The 22,011-nt window shown below is 47.9% G+C and overlaps 1 protein-coding gene across 1 annotated transcript in view; it reads left to right on the forward strand.

The window, feature by feature from the left end:
- Positions 1-580: 580 nt before the first annotated feature.
- Positions 581-22,011, forward strand: part of LOC119292646 (protein SLOW WALKER 1-like) — a 35,220-nt gene continuing 13,789 nt past the window's right edge. Inside the window, exon 1 of the mRNA XM_037571412.1 lies at positions 581-880. Coding sequence (XP_037427309.1) covers positions 581-880 — 300 coding nt within the window. The remainder of the gene's footprint in view (positions 881-22,011) is intronic.

Genomic DNA, 22,011 nt, shown 5'->3' on the forward strand with positions numbered 1-22,011 from the left:
GCCTCACCAAGGAGCGCCTGAAGCTTGCGACCGTATGGCACCAACTTGACGCCTCCTCCAAAGCCAGAGCGAGGCTGCCATCGCACAGAGTGAGCAGGAGGCCGCTGAGGTGAAGGTGGCTTGCGAGACCGCACTCGCTGAGGCCGAGGCAGCCACCAAGCGCCGCGCAGAGGCGGTGGCACGGTTGAAGGCGATCCGGGACAAGTGGGCTGCGAATGCGAAATGGCTCCAGCTGTAGGAGTACGATCCCAAGGCTCGCGAGGTGAGTCTCACATCCCACGAATTGGACCTGGCGGCAATGACGACCGAGCAGACCATGGAACACGAGCGCTTGGAGGCCTTGAAGCGCCAGGTGGCTGACGCCCAGGAATCTCACGCGAAGCATGTCTCCGAGGTTAACGCTCAGCCAGATGCCCAGGAGAAGAAGATCCAGGCGAATGCTGATGCGAGGGCGACGACGGACTGTGTCGCGCTCTAATCCCTTGAGCTCAGGGATCGCAAGGCTCAAAGTTCCATCTCCTGGGGAGAAGCCTGAGGCCCCCTTGTAGCTTGCGATGCTGGCTACGCCAAGCTCTCCACCATGCTTATGGAGCAGCTCGAGGACGGGGCCCAGAAGGTGGACAATATCCTAGAGGAAGAGTGCGGCGACCTCTTCTTCGTGGCAGCGACTCGCGTCTTCAGCCACCTCCTTCACCGTGACCCCACCTTTGACTTCAACAAGGTGATGGCCCCATTCTCGAAGAGTCTCGTGAAGGCCTTGCAGAGGTCGTGGAAAGCCATGTCAATGTGCTGCTTGGCAAGTTCTACTGAAGTGGCGGTGGGGAGCCTGACGAGGCCGCGGCGGACGATTGCAACGGCGGCGGTGATGCCTCTTATTAAGGTTTCCTTTAATTGTCCTGTAATAGACTGAAGGTGGCTCGTGGAGGCATGAGACCACGGTTTTATTTGTTTGAACATTTAATGCTTGTAACGAATGCCTACGATCCTGCGGGGTTCCCCTTCCGTACTTGTTTTTCCACTTGCCTGCCTTGGTGCTCTATGTTGGTAGGGCCCAACCCCATGCGGGCCTCAGCCATCACTGGGATGTCAGGTTGCGATGCCTAGACACGGCCATGAGGTGAGGGGTCTAGGAGCTAGTGATGGCTCCTGAGGCGCGATGCTCAGGAGTCCCCCGTTGACACGCAAGTGGGCTGCGCAAGGGAAAACGTTAGCATCGATGAGGCTGCCCCTTGTGGTGCCCAAACTTACATCTTTGCAGCACCGACGGTTCATTGCTTGCAGGGTGCATATTGCAAAATTTCCCGGTGATCCATTCCTGAGGGAGAACCTACGCACAAAAGTCTCATTTGGATGACGCGGGCTCGCAAGCTTGGCATGGGCGTTACGCGAGGTGACCAAACAACAAGGACCTTGATGGGATGACGTGCATGGGAGCAAGCCTGCGAGCCAGAGCCCGGTCCCTTGGGTTTTCCAGTGCTGCTGAGACTGGCCCAAGCACGTGCACCATGTCTAGCCCCCGCTCGTGTGAGGCATAGGAGAGAGCTGCGAGCGCGTGCTGTGTTAAAAGGTAAGCGTTGGACGTGCCTGGCACGAGTTATCCTGAGGTTGGTGTGTCCCGCGGGGCACTCTTAGTTGACTATCCACAAGAGCAGAGCATGGGGCGTCCACTTGGGTGTGGGCATGATCATAAATTGATCGTTCCGCCAGCACGGGGCATGGGGCTTCCATTGGGGCGTCGGCATGGTCATAGTTCGACCATTTTGCCGGCGCGGGGCATGGGGCTTCCACTAGGGAGTGGGCGGGATCTCTATTCCAGAGTCTCTGGGGCGTGTATAGCCCCATTTTATTTGTAAGCATGACAGACATGATAGAACTTGTGAAGGTGTCAGATGCTCCAGGCGCAAGGATCAGGAGCTCCTTCCTCGATCCTCAAGCGGTTTGCGCCTAGCTCTCATTGTAGCTGCGTGCTCGTGTAACCCGTGACATGGGGGCGACCCCCGTCGAATGGCTGTCCCGAGGCCATCGCATGAAAAGATCAGGTACCAAGGACCCAAACAAGGTGATGTGCACAGGCCTGGCCCGCCAGACAAAGCTCGGTCGTTTGGAATTAGCGATGCTGCAGGGATGGACCCGAGCACAGACGATGTGCCAAGTTTCTTCATGGATGACAAAGGGAAGAGCCGCATGACGCGCGACGCCCATGGTGGCGAAACACCAAGCTCATAGTTATGCAAACTGGGCCACGCCCTTACTCACCCGCTCGTGATGGCCCCATGGGAGGGCGAGACACCAAGGACCTCTGCGAGGTGATGTCAAGCGAGGGGGTCCTGAAAGTGCAACTACCCCTAGGTGGTTTTGGTAATTCCTAACAACATATAGCTCATTGAGCTAACATCATTCCAAGATGAATATTTCTGGAAAAGCTCAATGAATGGCATGGCATGGATGAGAAAAGTGGATCCCTCAAAATTCTAAGGATAAAAGGATTGGCTCAAGCTCAAAAGCTCAAGACTCTACATTTTATATTTTAGTGATCCAAGATCACATTGAGTCTATAGGAAAAGCCAATACTATCAAGGAGGGATGAGGTGTTGCTTAATGAGTTTCTTGCTCCACAGTGCTTAGTGATATGCTCCAAAACCCTCAAATACTTTCTCACATCCACATATGACCTAAACCAAAAGTCAAACTCGGCCCTACCGATTCTTTCTACCCAGCGCCACCGGTTTCAGATGTCATAGCCACTGCCACAAACCCTAGGCAAATCGGTCTCACCGATAGGGATCTCGGTCTCACCGAGATGGGATTGTAATCTCTCTGTTTCCCTTCGTAACGTTTCGGTACCACCGAGATGAGCGATTGGTCCCACCAAGATTGCAATGTAAACTCCCTGTTTCCTTTTCGTAACATTTCAGTCCCACCGAAAATGAGCGAATCGGTCCCATCGAGTTTACCTGACCAACTCTCTGGTTAGCTTATTATCAAAATCGGTCTCACCGAGTTTGTGTAATCGGTCTCATCGAGATTACGTTATGCCCTAATCCTAACCATATCGGTCCTACCGAGTTGCATGTCGGTCCCACCGAAAATCCAAACGGTCACTAGATTTGCTAAATCGGCCCGACCAAGTTTACCAATTCGGTCCCACCGAGTTTGGCAAGTTGTGTGTAACAGTTAGATTTTGTGTGGAGGCTATATATACCCCTCCACCTCCTCTTCATTCGTGGAGAGCCATCAGAACAAACCTACACTTCCAACTTGCTATTTCTAAGAGAGAACCACCTACTCATGTGTTGAGGCCAAGATATTCCATTCCTACGATATGAATCTTGATGTCTAGCCTTCCCCAAGTTGCTTTCCACTCAAATCTTCTTTCCACCAAATCCAAATCCTGTGTGAGAGAGTTGAGTGTTGGGGAGACTATCATTTGAAGCACAAGAGCAAGGAGTTCGTCATCAACACACCATTTGTTACTTCTTGGAGGTGGTGTCTCCTAGATTGGCTAGGTGTCACTTGGGAGCCTCCGACAAGATTGTGGGGTTGAACCAAGGAGTTTGTAAGGGCATGGAGATAGCCTACTTCGTGAAGATCTACCTCTAGTGAGGCAAGTCCTTCATGGGCGACAGCCATGGTGGGATAGACAAGGTTGCTTCTTTGTGGACCCTTCGTGGGTGGAGCCCTCCGTGTCCTCATGCAACCGTTACCCTTCGTGGGTTGAAGTCTCCATCAACGTGGATGTACGATAGCACCAACTATCGGAACCACGACAAAAACATCCGTGTCTCCAATTGCGTTTGAATCCTCCAAACCCTTCCCTTTACATTCTTGCAAGTTGCATGCTTTACTTTCCGCTGCTCATATACTCTTTGCATGCTTGCTTGAATTGTGTTAAGATTGCTTGACTTGGGCTAAGATAGCTAAAATCTGCCAAAGACTAAAATTGGGAAAAGGATAAGTTTTTATTTGGTCAAGTAGTCTAATCACCCCCCCTCTAGACATACTTTCGATCCTACAAGTGGTATCAGAGCTTTGGTCTCCATTTGCTTTGATTTCCATAGCTTTTGGTGGTCATAGCCTTGGTTGCACAACCTAGGAGAGTATGGCATCTAGCGAGGGAAATTATCACCGTAGAGGTCCTTACTTTGATGGTAGTAATTTTGCTAGTTGGAAGCATAAGATGAAAATGCATATTCTTGGACATAACCCCGCCGTTTGGGCTATTGTGTGTATTGGCTTGCAAGGTGAATTCTTTGATGGGAGAGAACCGAACCATGGAGCTACCGTGGAAGAGTTGAAGATGCTGCAATACAATGCTCAAGCTTGCAATATCCTCTTCAACGGATTGTGCCCCAAAGAATTCAACAAAATCAGCCGTCTTGAGAATGCAAAGGAAATTTGGGACACTTTGATTGATATGCATGAAGGTATCGACTCCATCAAGGAATCCAAGTTGGATGTGCTCCAAAGTCAACTTGACAATTTCAAAATGAAGGATGGTGAAGGTGTCGCTAAAATGTACTCTAGGCTTGCTCTTATCACAAATGAGATTGCAGGCTTAGGAAGTGAAGAGATGACCGACAAATTCATCATCAAGAAGATCCTAAGAGCTTTGGACAGAAAATATGATACCGTGTGCACATTGATCCAAATGATGCCCAATTACAAAGATCTCAAGCCAACGGAAGTCATTGGAAGAATTGTTTCTCATGAGATGTCACTCAAGGATAAGGAGGAACTTCACAACAAGTCAAGTGGTGCTTACAAAGCCTCATGTGAAGCCCCCACATCATCAAGTGAGAAACAAACCTTCAATGAAGAATTGAGCTTAATGGTGAAGAACTTCAACAAATTCTGCAAGAGTAGAAGCAAAGAGAGAAGCTCCAAGTCAAGGTCCTACAATGACAAAAGATCTTCTAGTCGAGAGCGAAATTGCTACAATTGTGGGAGACACAGACATTATTCCAATGAGTGTACGGGACCCCACAAAAGAAGAGAAGAATCAGCCAAGAGGAGAAGTAGAGGAGAAGAATCACCACCAAGATAGAGGAGTAGAGATGATCGTTATGAACAAAGAACATCCCGGAGAAGCAAGGATTCCGAAAGGAAGGACAAGTCATCAAGCAGCTACACAAAACGAAGACATCAAGCTCATGTTGGTGAATGGGTATCCGGCTCCGACTCCGACAATCACTCCGAGAGAAGCTATCACTCTGACTCCGAATATACTCAAGATGAAGGTGTTGCCGGTCTAGCACTTGTGTGAACCAACTCCTACGACATATTTGATTCACCAAATGAAGGACTTGGAAGATGCTTCATGGCTAAAGGCCCAAAGGTAACACACCCCGAGTATGTTGATTTCAATAGTGATGAAGATGACTTGCTAGGTGATGATGATTTACTTGTTGACAACTCTAGTGATGAATACTATGATGAAACGTCAATTAATCATGCTAATCAAGATAAAATGAATGACAATGATAAGGGGAAGATTGAGCTTCTAACTAAAGAACTAAACACTCTTAAGTTAGCTCATGAAACTATCTTAGAAGATCATCGAGAACTTTTAAGGACTCGTGAGAAGTTACGCTTTGAGAAGCTCAACCTTGAGCAAGAGCATGAGTTCTTAAAGGCAATCAATGATGATCTCCGTAAGAAAAGTGCTTCTTACATTGCCAAGCGTTTACTGTTATCTACTTACATGCCTCAAGTCAAGTCCATTAACAAGAACAAGAAGGATTCTTCCTCTAGTAGTAACAATAATCATGCTAAATCCAATGTTGTTGCTTCTAGTAGTTCTCTTGATTCCACTAATGATTATCTTAGCCAAGTTACACTTGAGCAAGAAAATAGCTTATTGAAGGGAATTATAGAGAAAGGTGTTTACAAGAGCCTTGCCGGGAGTAAGCAATTTGAGGAAATTGTACGCAAGCAAGGAAGACACCGGAAGAACCAAGGTGTTGGTTTTGAACGAAAGTTCAATGCCAATGGAGTTGAGTGGGAAGAAGATCAATACCCCAAGACAAAGTTTGTTCCTCAACAAGAGAAGTATGATCCTACTTACTTCAAGGGGACACAAGCTCAAGATGATCTTCCACCACAAGACCACAAGCAAAAAGGCAAGGATAAGCTTCAAGAGGAGATTGATGCATTTGAAGAAGCTCCTAAGGCCTTGGTCAAGTGGGTTCCCAAGACTACGTCAAGTTCTACTTCATCAAGTACAACTACAACTCCAAGGATTCCCATCAAGATGATGTGGATCCCGAAGAAGAAGAACTAGAGAGTTCTTGAGGGTGACTCCGCCAACATATTTCACTCATATCATTTTGGCAACAACAAGTGCAATCAACTTTCACATCTTGCACTAGTTCAAGGAGTCACAAACCCTCTTGTTGGTAAGACAAGGGACAAGGTAACCTAATGCTTTTATAGACACCATCTTGTGTGTGCATCACTCTATGTGTATGGATATCCTTGTTTGTTTCTTGTGCGACTAACCCGTGTAGGTATTGAAAGTGCAACTCACTCCAAAGGATTGCTCCAAATGATCTTCATCAACGTTGAGCATCCACATCTTCAACACCTACATGAAGTCATCATTGACAAAACCCAAGGTTAGTTCATCCCTCTAAGGGGCGATCTCACATCTAGGGGAGCTTAACTCTAAGAATTGAGTCAAAGCAACTCTAATGGTGTGAACACATCAATGCATTGTGTAAAAGTGGTAACCCCACTTGAGCTTAAACGATGAGTATGACCTATGATCAAATGTTCTCATTTGACTCCTAAGTCAATATACTCATATATAGATGACCTAGTCATCGCCAATTGTTTGATAGATGCTAGAATTGGTTGTGCATGCTTTGCCACATATTTCATTTGTCATTTTATTGTGTGAGCATGTTGGTTGCATATTTTACTCATTCGAGGACATCCACTTGTTGCTTTGATTGATTGGTTTCTTTTTCTTTTGCCAAGTGGATGGACAAGAATGCCTAAGAACCTTCTCTAGCTATCTATGCTTTTCTTGTCTCAAACTCTATTCATGCTACATCACAAAATTTGATCAAGTCAGATTCGAACCACTCGGTGTGAGGAGCACTCGGAGTCCCCGATTTGTCATAGACTTAAACTTCCAAAACTTCTTTGTGCGTTTCGGTCTGACCGGTTCTTCCATTTCGGTCATACCGAGATCACTAAGTCGATCTAGGTTTTCAATCTCGGTGCAACCGATTTGAACTTTTCGATCACACCGAGTTGCTGTAACTGTCAACAGTTATGCATCTCGGTGCCACCGAGTTGTTCCACTCGGTCACACCGACAGGGTTGGGCTATATATACTCATGAGCAAAAATTTGGAAACTTTCTTTGAACCCCTTCGCCCGCGCATAGCTCGCTCTGCCTCCAGGGTCTCCGGATCATCCTCCTCGTTTCCAACCGCCTCCAGTCGCTGGTCTCCGCCGCCGTCAACGGAATTCATCCCCGCCGTTGCTGCCATAGTGAGTTCATCGCCAAGCTAGGGTATGGACTCGATCACAGTGTTATCCCCGTCCGATTCCTAGCACATTGTGTTCATCATGATTCTTGCCAAGATTGAAACGATAATATCTAGTCAAAACACTCGATAGTTTAGAGGTGAATTGAAAATTTAGGGTTAGGTTTTCGCCGAAACCATCTCGGACCCACCGAGTTGAAGGACTCGGTTCCACCGATTCGTCTAAGGCCATTGCACAAGTGATTCTCGGTCTGACCGAGAATTGCAAATCGGTGTGACCGAGTTCAGGACTTTGTGAAACACTAGCAATCTCGGTGCCACCGAACTGTGACTCGGTCTGACCGAGTTCACTAGTTTAGGTTCCAAAAGCTGCTTCGGTGTCACCGAGTTTGCAAATCGGTTGATCCGAAATGCTTTCTGTGGAAAACTAAAACTAAGTTTTTGACTCATTCTTTTGCAAAAACCTCTGTATTTTGTGATGCTCATCCACTCTATCTCATCTATATCTATTCACAAGGTCAGCAGTCAGTGTTTGCAACATGTCTGATCAAAGTGACAGCCAGAACAGGGAAGAGGAGCAAATTCAGATGAGTGAGGGCACTAGTCCCTCTAGCAGCTCTGATGATGGAAGTAGGAGCACCCCAAGCAACTTGCCCAAAGCTGCCATCAGGGCCAGAAAGAAGAAAACCTCAGAATCTGAGGATGAAGACTATGTGGCAATTGAGGATGAGGCCACTTCCAAGAAGAAAGTGCTCAAAAAGGAGTATGGCACAGCTGCTGCCATTAAGCCTGGTATGAAGACCAAAGTACCTGCAAAGAGAACTCCCATGTCTAAAGCCAGAGCCTCTACTCAAGTATCTTTGGAATCTCAACCCAAAGAGGCTGCTGCAGAAGGGAAGAAGAGGAAGGAAAGGGTCAAGAAGACCATGGCCAGAGTTGTTGGAAAGCCTTCCATGATGGAAGAGGAAGAGGAAGAAGAGGTTGCTGCACCAGCACCCAAGGCTTAGAAGCTTATGGGTGATGCTATAAGGTCAGGGGTTGAATCATCCAAGCCCAAAGAAGCACCCAAAGCTGCCTCGAAGCCCAAGATTGCACCAAATAGGAGTACTAGAAACATACCTACTGCTGAGAAGAACAAGGCCCCAGTGCCTGAGACTATTGCTGAAGAAGAAGAAGATGAAGAGCATGTATTGAGAAAGTTGAAGCCAAAGATTCCAGACCACAATGATGCTCATCCTGTGGCTGAGAACATTAAGCTGAGAAAGGATGCATGCCTCAGACAGTGGAGGTTGTCTGATCCTTATGCTATCAGGAGAAGGACTGCTGTTGACTACAGGTTCCATACTAAGCAACAACAGGATTTCTATGAAACAATATTGCTGGACAAGAAGCCTATAGTTTGTGACATGAGGTGGGTGGACTGGACCTACATGAAGGAAAATGAGGAACACTATCCTGGTGTGCAAGACAGTTTCAGTGCATGTGGAGTTGCAGACTTTGTTGGGCAGAAGCTCACAAAATGGAATGATGAGCTCACAATGCAATTCTACTCCACATCACACTTCTATCGAGATGGCAGGATAGTATGGATGTCTGAGGGTACAAGGTACCAATCAACAATTGAAGAATGGGCAAATCTGATCAATGCACCTAAGGAGAAAGAAGATGACTTGGATGTCTATGCCAAGAAGAAGATGGATCACAATACTATGGCACATATGTACAAGGAGATCCCAGATGCTGCAGTTGAGACACATAAGTTTGGATATGTACATTATCTTCTGTCAGGACTGCCAACCATCAACTGGATCCTCAGGCATACTCTATTTCCCAAGTCAGGTGACCACAACATGATCAGAGGGCATGCAATAAACTTGCTAAACTTATTTGATGTGCCACAGAAGTTCAAGGTCATGAGCCTCATATTTGAGACTATCAAGAGGACAGCAGCTGACCAAAAGAGAAGTTGTGGGTATGCCCCACAGATCCAGGAGCTGATTAACTCCAAGATGGGCACATGCACATACTTGTTGGACAAGGATCACATGCCTATCTATCCAGACTTTGAGGACAACCAAGTGGTTATGGATGAAGATGAACCATCTTCTGTGCATGCTCGAGCAAAGAAGGAGAAGGCAAGGACAGAGAAGGCTACCAAGATGCCAACAATGGAAGAGGCATCTCAGTACTTTCTCAAGGGCAAACAAGATCAGCTAGGCTACTTGATTGCATCCACTCTGAGGATTGAGAAGGGGCTAGCCACCTTGACTCAAAACTAGGAGAGCCTGGAGAGGATCATGGAGCAGAAGTTCTATAACTTGGATGTGAAGGTAACTGAGATCCAGTCTGTTGTTGAGCAGCTTTAGGATGATATGCAGGTTAGGCAGGGCAAGACAACCACTGATGCATTTTCCAGAGTGCCTAGAGCTTAGAGATCAGCTGTTGTGCTAGTGATAGACACCAGAGCCACTTCATCTGCACTAGCTACAGCTCCTACAGCTCCAGTGCAACCAGCTCTAGCACCTACACCTCCAGCTCCATCTACATCAACTGATGCTTTCGTCCTTGGCGTTTTATCTACACCACCACCTGAAGACCAAGCCTGAGAGTCGATCTAGTGCTATGCATTTTCTATGAACTTTTTGGTAACTTGTTGCCAAAGGGGGAGAAAAATGTATAGATCATAGGCTTCAAGAGAGAGTGTTGTTTTTTGTTCTCTCTTGCTTTGGTGGTTGAACTTTATTTGCTTGTTTGAGATACTTTATGTCTGTGTGATACCTGGATGATCATGTGTTTGATCATATGCTACATTTATGCTTGTTGGATGACATTATCCCATTTATCTCTATATGATCATTCACTTTTCTTGGTGATGAGTGCACTTATTCTATTATTATCATTTTGAGCGCTCCACCAAGATGTATGTGACATGGAAGAGTAACTCATGAGCCTAACTATTTGTGCATTTGCAGTCCAAAGCAAATCTTAAACTATGCACAAATTTAGGGGGAGCTCTTGCTTAGCACATACTTCTCAAAGCGACAATGTTTTTCACTCTTATTATCATTTCTCGAAGCTTTGATCTATATGTTGTCATCAATTACCAAAAAGGGGGAGATTGAAAGTGCAACTATCCCTAGGTGGTTTTGGTAATTCCTAACAACATATAGGTCATTGAGCTAACATCATTCCAAGATGAACATTTCAGGAAAAGCTCAATGAATGGCATGGCATGGATGAGAAAAGTGGATCCCTCAAAATGTGAAGGATAAAAGGATTGGCTCAAGCTCAAAAGCTCAAGACTCTACATTTTATATTTTAGTGATCCAAGATCACATTGTGTCTATAGGAAAAGCCAATACTATCAAGGAGGGATGAGGTGTTGCTTAATGAGTTTCTTGCTCCACAGTGCTTAGTGATATGCTCCAAAACCCTCAACTACTTTCTCACATCCACATATGACCTAAACCAAAAGTCAAACTCGGCCGTCCCGATTCTTTCTACCCGGCGCCACCGAGTTTAGATGTCATAGCCACTGCCACAAACCCTAGGCAAATAGGTCTCACCGATAGGGATATCGGTCTCACCGAGATGGGATTGTAATCTCTCTATTTCCCTTCGTAACGTTTCAGTACCACTGAGATGAGCGATCGGTCCCACCGATATTGCAATGTAAACTCCCTGTTTCTTTTTCGTAACATTTCGGTCCGACCGAAATGAGCGAATCTGTCACACCCTAGCTAGTTATGCATTAGAGTGTTGCATCATGTTTACTCATTCATCAGAAACTTGAAATGGGGATGACAGAACCCCCAGTCCCCTCTGAAACCAACTAGGGTTTACTAAAATAATTTTTCAATGAACCTGAAATGCCCTTCTAAAATGCCCATCATTTTTGCCTTGGTTCAGAACCTCTGCCAAAAGTGGTGCACATTTTCCTAGGCCATCCTAGGGTTTTGAATTAAATCATAACTATTTGAATTTGGGCATTTAAAATTATATAAAATATTTAAATGCTCAAATATCTCCAAACTAAAATGTTTCATGTTGGAAATAATCCAACTATGGACCAGGAGTAGTTTGGTGATTTTTGGAGTTGCCTAGGTATTTTATTTAATTCAACAAAGTCGCAGTTATATTAAATAAAAACAGAAATAAAGAAAGGGGAAGACTTACCTGTGCGGCCCAGCCCAGCCGGCCCAGCACTGTGCTGGCCCGTGCCAGCCAGCTGCTTCCCCTCGCCAGAGCAGGCAGGGAGGTGAGCATGGCGCGCCCGAGCTCGCCACGCACCACCCAGCCTCTCTGCATCGCCCTGGTCGCCGTTGCGCCGCGTGGATCGTCTTCTGGTCGCCGCCCCGACCTCGCCGACACCCCATTCACTCTCCCCCTGCTCTCCCTCACTCTCTCTCTCTCTCACGGCCGAAGCTCACCGTCGCCGCCGTTCGCCTTAGCCACCGTCTCCGACCACCCCTCGCTTCCCCGACCAGCTCAGAAGCTCCGCCTCAACTCCTTCTTCCTCCCCACCGCTCCACGGGTCCCCGGAAGCCCTGCATCGCCACCACGTCGCCGTTCCCCCCTTCGGACTCCGACCACCGTCGCCGTCAAATTCGTCGTCTCCGACGCGTCCCCGAGCCCGCTTCGACGCCCACTGCAACCGCGGTGAGCTACGCCACCGTTTCCCCCTTCTCCCCTGCTCTCTCCCGACCCCTAGGCCCTAGCCCCACCGCGGCCGAAAGCTTCACGCCGCCGGCGATGTCGCCGTCGTGGCCACGATCGCCGTAGCGCCCAACCGAGCACGCCATCGTGCTCCACATCTCACTAGGAGCACGTAGCACGCTCCAACACCCCCCCTAACACCCTGCAACACCGTTCCCGTGCACGACCGAACCCCGGCCGCCGCAGCCGAGCTCGCCGCCATCGACTCCGGCCACCCCGACCCCAACGGACTCCGCCAAGAGCCGCGGGTCGTCCTCAGCTTCACTCCGGTGGCCTCCGCGGTTCATTTGGTGGCCGAAACGACCAAAACCACTATCACCGCCGCACTGATGGTCGCCACCGGCCAGAACTCCGGCGAGCTGACATGGCCTAGTTAATTAGCCACTAAACCACCACCTACTGACGCTGACAAGTGGGCCCCAGGGCTTAGTCAAAGCTAACCAGCCCGGGTCAACACGGGATTAGCCCCTGTGTCACTGACGTGTGGACCCCACACGTCAGGTTTGACCCGAGCCAGCCCTGTTGACCTGCTGATGTCACTGTGACGTCAGGCTGACGCAGTAAATGATATTTCTGGATTTAAATTAAATCAGGAAATTCCAGAATATTAATTAAACTTCAAAAATTCATAACTTTTATTCTGTAACTCCAAATTGGACAAATTATATATGAAAAATGATCAGAAAAATCCAATCTATCCATCTGTACTATTTTCATGCATGATCCAACAAGTTAAATGGATGTTTTAATCAGAACAAGGAAAAGCACTTTAAAAGGCCATATTTGAAATTGAAATTTGAATCTTTGATTCAAATTTGTTCAAACCCTTCTGGCTTTAGTTGCATTAGCCCAACACACTCATATTGCCATGTTTCATGCATGCATCATATTGTTGCACATTGTTTGGTGATGCCTGTGTATCGTTATCCTTTACGACAGGATCTGTCCCTGAGGAGTACCGTGACTACCCTAACGAAGAACCGTATCCGTGCATCGAACCATCAGGAAAGCAACCAACCATTTGATCATATCGATACAATCCCATGTTCTCGCTCCTGCTCTCTTTTACTGCACTAAGACAACGCGATTCAAACTGCTGTGTGCTACGGTAGTTGAACCCATTTCCTCTGCATGACCTGTCATTGCCACAGTAACTAGATGAAACCCACTAGCATGTGTAGGAGTTGATTGAGCCATATGTATGTGTTGTTCCTACCTTGCTATGCCTGCTATGCTTAGAGTCGTGTCAGGTCTGGTTCATCTGGGTGATGGGCTAGAGTGAAATGATTATGTCGGTAATGAGAGTGGTGTGGTGAACACGATTTGGTAAAGGTATCGATGAGAGGCCATGTAGGAGTACATGGTGGGTTGTTTCATTGAAGCCGACCTTAAGCACTGAGATCTGTATGCGTGATTTAAGATACAGCTACTACCATGCATTGGGCCCTGAAATATGACCCCGCTCGACTTCTTATTCACCCTAGCTCTCTGTCCAGGAGTTGCAAGTAGTTTCTGGTGTTTGTAGCCTACTGGAGGCCGTGGACAGCGCTGACCGTAGGGGTGGGCTGTGATACGGTAGGTACGTGGCCGGGTGTACCGAATACCCGTTAGGTATCTCGGGAACCCTGTTCACATCGTTCGGGGCCGTATGGGAAACCTCGGCCGGACTCCCTGCGGATGGAACCTGAATAGGCGATAAACCTGGACTAGAGGCTTAAGTGTTTAGGTAGGTCGTGGTCTACACCCACGTCGGCTTTCGCTTGAAGTCTGCCGAGCACATGTCGTGTGCAGACGCTAAGTGGTGGAAACATGTATGAAGATGTACACCCCTGCAGGGTTATCATAATCTATTCGAATAGCCGCGTTCGCGGTAAAGGACTACTTGGTTGCCTATACAGTTCATAGACAAGTAAATGGAAACTGTTAAAAGCCTCAAGATAAGTGTGAGTGCCGAGGATGGCTCTTCCGTAGGAAGACGAAGGTGGATCCTCGGTAGTGTATTGAATTGGTGAGTAGTGGACTCGTGTGCGCAAAACCATTTCAAGTTGGAGTATCGTAGGATAGCCTAGCCAAGAGTCAAAGCTGGCTTGCTGCAATAACTCCACCAACCCTTCTTGATACTATGCATGTATGTAGGATCTGTTGTAAGTCTTGCTGAGTACCTTTGTACTCATGTTGCTATAATCTACATTTTTACAGAAGACGCTGCAACCCCTTCTAATGGGTTCTATGTAGACGTTGACATCAACGAATAGGCTAAAGACCCAGGTGGTGACCCTGAGCTTGTGAAGGACCACGTAGTATAGCTAGGCTTTCCAAGCCTCTTTTATTTTACTAGTTGTCTGTACCCAGACAAGCTACTTCCGCTGCTGGTTTGTATGACTGTATGACTTGTATGTGGGGTCGTGAGACCCGTACCTTTGTGTATGTTATGTATGGCTCACTGAGCCTTAAATAAAGTACTTGTGTCGTAGAGTCATGTTGTGATGCTTCATTGTATTTGCACATATCGAGCATATTGTGTGTATGACTGAAATGCTTGGTATGTGTGGGATCTGACTATCTAGTTGTTTATCTTTAGTAGCCTCTCTTACCGGGAAATGTCTCCTAGTGTTACCGCTGAGCCATGGTAGCTTGCTACTGCTCTGGAACACTTAGGCTGGCCGGCATGTGTCCTTCTTCGTTCCTGTGTCTGTCCCTTCGGGGAAATGTCACGCTTTGAGTACCGGAGTCCTGTTAGCCCGCTACAGCCCGGTTTACCGGAGTCCTGCTAGCCCAGTGCTACAGCCCGGACCCACTTGCTGATGACCGACACGTTCGAAGCTGGGTCATGGATGCCTGTCCCTGTGAGTCTGTGCCACTTTGGGTTTACGACTAGTCATGTCAGCCCGGGCTCTTTATCATATGGATGCTAGCGACACTTTCATATACGCGAGCCAAAAGGCGCAAACGGTCCCGGGAAAAGGTAAGACGACACCCGTGGGGATACCGTGCGTGAGGCCGCAAAGTGATATGAGGTGTTACCAGCTAGATCGATGTGACATCGAGTCGGGGTCCTGACAGCGTTGGCATCAGAGCAGGACTGCCTGTAGGTTCTCCAAGCCAAACTGGTCGATGTTGAGTCTAGAAATTCTTTAGTTATATGTAGGGGAATTGTTTGTGGGTTGGAACGTAAGGCTCTTTTTACTCCTTATACCTTATGACTTTCTGATCTGAGTCAGTCCATTCTTCCACTGGGGGTTAAGGAATTAGGATCTACTCTCTCTATCAGGATCACGTGTTACTAATCAGTAGTACCTTATAAGTTTGATGGTTACAAGCCTAGTTCAGTTCTACTACCACATTATGTTGTTAGAATGGTTCCAGAACTTTGATATGATGATGTTGGGTGTGTACGAAATCCTTTGTCAAAAGTCTCAATATCCTTTTTGAGCATTTACAGCTGTTATGCTGCCGAAATTTTGCTAGAAATTCTAATGCCTTGCATTATGATTATGCTTTCAGATGGCCACTCGCGACCTCAATCAAGTGGTTCGCCTAACTCGATGCCTAGATGTACCCGGCCATACTGCTAAGTTGGTCAGGGTAATGACTGAGGCTGGATACCGCTGGTATCCTGAGTTCACGGTCGAAGAGCAATTCCGAGATTTTAATCAAAGCCAGTATCTCTGCACTGTCAGGATATTTCCATCTTATCCTGGATCCACTGAGCCTGTTCACTGCTCCTATGGACTCGTGGGATATGTCCTAGTTTGTACTCTTTCCGGAGGTGTAGAAAATAATGTATAGGAGCTTGGAATGCCTCTGACGAGATGTAATCCTTTTCTCACCATAATAGTACTTTGTTTGGTCTTGTACTAAACCTTGTATGGTGTGCATGACGATGGAATAAAGAAGCAGTTTCTGTATCTACCATGTCATACGGATGATCATCTTGCATTTCGAGTTATTCCTTACCTTATGTATCCTATGTCGGAATTTTACCATCCTGACTAAATCATTGTCTTGTCTACCTAGGATGGTCAACACGCGCGCTAATCCTGCTTCCCAAGAGCAGGCCGAAGGCAGTGAAGCCAGGAATGAAAATCTGCCTCATCCTCCTTCACTAGCCGAGGTGATGATGGAAGCTGAGAGAAACAAGCGGGAGACAAACCGTTTGTTGGAGCGTATAGAACAGAATACAGCACACCATCAGAGGGCTAACATGGTATCACTCAGTGATTTTATCAAATTGCATCCACCCACGTTCCACCACTCCATCGAGCCTCTCGACGCTGATGACTGGCTTCGCAGTATCTCTCACAAGCTGCGTTCCGCGTTGGTAGCGGAGGCTGACAAGGTCACCTTCGCCGCATATCATCTTGAAGGCCCCGCCAGTCTATGGTGGGAGAATTATGGAGCCATGCGCCCAGCGGGCCATGTCACTACTTGGGCTGAGTTCAGCGAGGCTTTCCGTGAACATCACATTCCGGAGGGTCTCATGGACCGTAAACGTGAAGAATTTTGCAGTTTCACCCAAGGCCGACTTTCTGTGGATGCCTATAGCAGAGAGTTTGGTAATCTCGCACGATATGCAACTGAGGAAGTTTCTACTGACGCCAAGAAGCAAGCAAGGTTCCGAAAGGGCCTTAGCCCTGAGCTTCGCCGCGACCTCCGTCTGCATGAGTGCACATCTTTTTCGAAACTTGTCAACAAAGCCATCAGTGCTGAAACTGGTCAGACTGATTATGATGCAACACGCAAGCATGGACGTGATATGGGTTCCTCATCCGGTGCTGGTCCTCAGAAACGCCGCGTGTGGGTACCCAATACCGCCCTGCCACCCAGGTTCACACCGAGGCCATCTTTCCAGGCGCCTCGCCCTGTTCAACAGTCTGCACCGGCCAAGCCCTATGGTGGTCCATCCAATAATGCTCCTCCACGTACCAGTTCCGTGACTTGTTTCAAGTGTGGGGAATCTGGTCATTATATGCGCGAGTGTCCCCAGACCAACCCCAATCAATCTGCTAAAGCTGTTGGCCGTGGCAAGCCGACAGGGAAGGTGTTCCATGCCAAACCGGTCACCGCTTCACGTGGCCATGTCAACTGTATCTCTGCCGAAGAAGCTCAAGAGGACCCCAACGTCGTTCTCGGTACGCTTCTTGTTAATTGCCACCCGGCATCCGTTCTTTTCGATACAGGAGCCTCTCATTCTTTTATATCTGAAAGTTATGCCCGTTTGCATAACGTTGCATTCTGTGACTTGCCATCCACTATGGAAATCTCTACCCCTGGGTCTAGATGGCAGACCTCTAGGGTAAGTTATGGAAATGAGATCCAAGTCGACAGACTTGTTTTCCTTGCATCCTTGATAGCCCTTAAATCTTCGGATATTAATATCATTTTGGGTATGGACTAGATGTCAGCTCATCAAGCCAAAATTGATTGCTTCTCTAGGACTGTTCAACTCACCCATCCTTCGGGGAAGATAGTCAATGTCTTGACCCGAATAGCCAAGCGACAATTATATTCTCTTAACGCCAGCCCTTTGCCAGACCTTGAGGACGTTCCGGTAGTCCGTGACTTCCCGGATGTCTTTCCAGAGGAATTGCCAGGTGTTCCACCTGACAGGGATGTTGAGTTCGTAATAGATCTCATTCCAGGAACCGTTCCGATTGCTAGAAGACCCTATAAGATGGCACCCCTAGAACTAGCCGAGCTTAAGAAACAACTCGATGAATCCTTGAAAAAGGGTTTCATCCGCCCTAGTTCATCTCCGTGGGCTTGCCCCGTCCTATTGTTAAGAAAAAGGATGGTACGGACCGGATGGTTGTAGATTACCGACCTGTCAATTTGGTCACAATCAAGAACAAATATCCACTTCCCAGGATCAACGACCTGTATGATCAGCTCGCTGGATCCTCAGTCTTCTCCAAGATGGATTTGAGGTTGGGCTACCATCAAATCAAAATCAGAAACGGGGACATTCCTAAAACGGCCTTTGTTACTCGCTATGGCCAATACGAGTACACCGTTATGTCCTTCGGATTAACCAACGCTCCAGCCACCTTTTCTCGGTTAATGAACTCAATCTTCATGGAGTATTTGGATAAATTCGTCGTGGTTTATCTCGATGATATACTCATCTACTCCAAGAACGAGGAAGAACATGCCGAACATCTAAGGCTAGTGTTGAAGAAACTTCGAGAGCATCGCCTTTATGCCAAATTCTCTAAATGTGAATTCTGGTTGTCAGAAGTGACCTATCTGGGTCATGTAATATCTAGTAAAGGTATTGCTGTTAACCCTGAGCGAGTTCAAGCCGTCCTTGATTGGACTCCGCCCGAATCAGTCAAGCAAGTTCGGAGTTTTCTAGGCTTAGCGAGCTATTGCCGTCGCTTTGTCGAGAACTTCTCCAAGGTTGCTAAACCTCTAACTGAACTCCTCAAGAAAGATAAGAAGTTCGAATGGACTCCACAATGTGAGCACAGCTTTCAGGAACTGAAAAGACGCCTGACCTCTGCTCCCGTACTGGTACCGCCAGACTTCTCCAAGGACTTTGTTATCTACTGCGACGCCTCGCGACAAGGACTAGGTTGCATTCTCATGCAAGATCGACACGTAATTGCTTACGCTTCACGGCAATTGCACCCACATGAGGAGAATTATCCCACTCATGACCTAGAGCTTGCAGCCGTAGTCTATGCACTTAAGACCTGGCGACATTATCTCCTCGGTAATCGTTGCGAAATATTCACTGATCACCAAAGTCTGAAGTATATTTTCACCCAACCGGATTTCAATCTCAGGCAGAGACGTTGGGTTGAATTGATCACAGACTTCGACTTAGGGATAACCTATACCCCAGGGAAAGCCAACGTCATGGCTGATGCGCTAAGTCGTAAATCTTATTGTAACAACCTGATGTTACAACAAAGTCAACCGCTTCTCCATGAGGAATTTCGGAAGCTTAACCTTCACATTGTACCTCAAGGTTTTCTCTCCACCTTGGTGGCAAAACCTACCCTTACGGATCAAATTATCAACGCACAGAAGGTAGATCCGGGAATCTCCCGCATCAAGAGGAACATTCAGAAAGGAATCGCGAATTGTTTCTCCATTAATGATCAAGGAGTCGTATACTTCGGGAATCGATTAGTAGTTCCCAAAGTGCGCAACCTAAGGCGATTAATCCTTAAGGAAGCTCATGAATCTCCTCTCACTATTCATCCCGGTAGTACTAAGATGTATCAGGACCTACGCCAGAGGTTCTGGTGGACTAGGATGAAGAGAGAAATCGCTCAGTATATTGCTAATTGTGACGTCTGTCGTCGTGTAAAAGCAGAGCATCAACGGCCTGCTGGCACCCTTCAACCATTAGCTATTCCTGAATGGAAATGGGATAAAATTGGTATGGATTTCATTACCGGTTTTCCCAGGACCAAAAGAGGGAATAATGCTATTTTCGTTGTGGTCGATCGTCTTTCCAAAGTAGCTCATTTCTTACCTGTTCGTGAGAGTATAACCGCTAGTCAGCTGGCAGACTTATACATCTCCCGAATAGTGTCTCTTCATGGTGTCCCTTTGGAAATCAATTCGGATCGAGGAAGTCTTTTCACCTCTCGATTTTGGGAAAGTTTCCAAAATGCTATGGGAACCCGTCTCTCCTTTAGCACCGCTTTCCATCCTCAGTCAAGTGGTCAAGTGGAACGCGTCAATCAGATTCTAGAAGACATGCTTCGAGCCTCTGTTATCTCGTTCAGAATGGACTGGGAGAAGTGCCTTCCATTTGCCGAATTCGCTTACAACAACAGCTATCAATCCAGCTTGGGTAAAGCCCCTTTTGAAGTCCTCTATGGACGGCGATGTCGAACACCCCTTAACTGGTCAGAGACCGGGGAAAGACAATTCTTTGGCCCGGATATGATTCAGGAAGCAGAAGAACAAGTTCGTATCGTTCGTGAAAAGTTGAAAACAGCCCAATCTCGTCAAAAGAGTCAATATGACCGAAAACATAAGGCTATGACTTTCGAGGTTGACGAGAAGGCTTATCTTCGGGTCACCCCTCTGAAGGGAACCCATCGTTTCGGTATCAAAGGCAAATTGGCTCCTCGTTACATTGGACCTTTTCGCATTCTTGCCAAACGAGGAGAAGTTGCCTACCAATTGGAACTACCTCCGCACCTCTCCAGAGTTCACGATGTCTTCCACGTTTCTCAACTCAGGCGTTGCTTCTCGGATCCTATCCGTGAAGTGGACCACGAAACGCTTGATCTCCAAGATAATCTTACCTATCGAGAGTACCCCATTCGTATCCTCGATCAAGCCGAACGTACCACGCGACGTCATAATATCAAGTTTCTCAAGGTTCAATGGTCGCACCATTCTGAAGATGAAGCAACCTGGGAGAGGGAGGATCGTCTTCGACTTGAATATCCCGCCTTCTTCCCGGAGGAACCCAAATCTCGGGACGAGATTCCTTTGAGTGGGGGTGAGTTGTCACACCCTAGCTAGTCATGCATTAGAGTGTTGCATCATGTTTACTCATTCATCAGAAACTTGAAATGGGGATGACAGAACCCCCAGTCCCCTCTGAAACCAACTAGGGTTTACTAAAATAATTTTTCAATGAACCTGAAATGCCCTTCTAAAATGCCCATCATTTTTGCCTTGGTTCAGAACCTCTGCCAAAAGTGGTGCACATTTTCCTAGGCCATCCTAGGGTTTTGAATTAAATCATAACTATTTGAATTTGGGCATTTAAAATAATAGAAAATATTTAAATGCTCAAATATCTCCAAACTAAAATGTTTCATGTTGTAAATAATCCAACTATGGACCAGGAGTAGTTTGGTGATTTTTGGAGTTGCCTAGGTATTTTATTTAATTCAAAAAAGTTGCAGTTATATTAAATAAAAACAGAAAACAGAAAATAAATAAAGGGAGAAGCTTACCTGGGCTCCTCCCTGTGCGGCCCAGCCCAGCCGGCCCAGCACTGTGCTGGCCCGTGCCAGCCAGCTGCTTCCCCTCGCCAGAGCAGGCAGGGAGGTGAGCATGGCGCGCCCGAGCTCGCCACGCACCACCCAGCCTCTCTGCATCGCCCTGGTCGCCGTTGCGCCGCGTGGATCGTCTTCTGGTCGTCGCCCCGACCTCGCCGACACCCCATTCACTCTCCCCCGGCTCTCCCTCACTCTCTCTCTCTCACGGCCGAAGCTCACCGTCGCCGCCGTTCGCCTTAGCCACCGTCTCCGACCACCCCTCGCTTCCCCGACCAGCTCAGAAGCTCCGCCTCGACTCCTTCTTCCTCCCCACCGCTCCACGGGTCCCCGGAAGCCCTGCATCGCCGCCACGTCGCCATTCCCCTCTTCGGACTCCGACCACCGTCGCCGTCAAATTCGTCGTCTCCGACGCGTCCCCGAGCCCGCTTCGACGCCCACTGCAACCGCGGTGAGCTACGCCACCGTTTCCCCCTTCTCCCCTGCTCTCTCCCGACCCCTAGGCCCTAGCCCCACCGCGGCCGAAAGCTTCACGCCGCCGGCGATGTCGCCGTCGTGGCCACGATCGCCGTAGCGCCCAACCGAGCACGCCATCGTGCTCCACATCTCACTAGGAGCACGTAGCACGCTCCAACACCCCCCCTAACACCCTGCAACACCGTTCCCGTGCACGATCGAACCCCGGCCGCCGCAGCCGAGCTCGCCGCCGTCGACTCCGGCCACCCCGACCCCAACGGACTCCGCCAAGAGCCGCGGGTCGTCCTCAGCTTCACTCCGGTGGCCTCCGCGGTTCATTTGGTGGCCGAAACGACCAAAACCACTATC

Source organism: Triticum dicoccoides, chromosome 4B (genome assembly GCF_002162155.2).
Source record: "Triticum dicoccoides isolate Atlit2015 ecotype Zavitan chromosome 4B, WEW_v2.0, whole genome shotgun sequence".
Lineage (NCBI taxonomy): Eukaryota > Viridiplantae > Streptophyta > Magnoliopsida > Poales > Poaceae > Triticum > Triticum dicoccoides.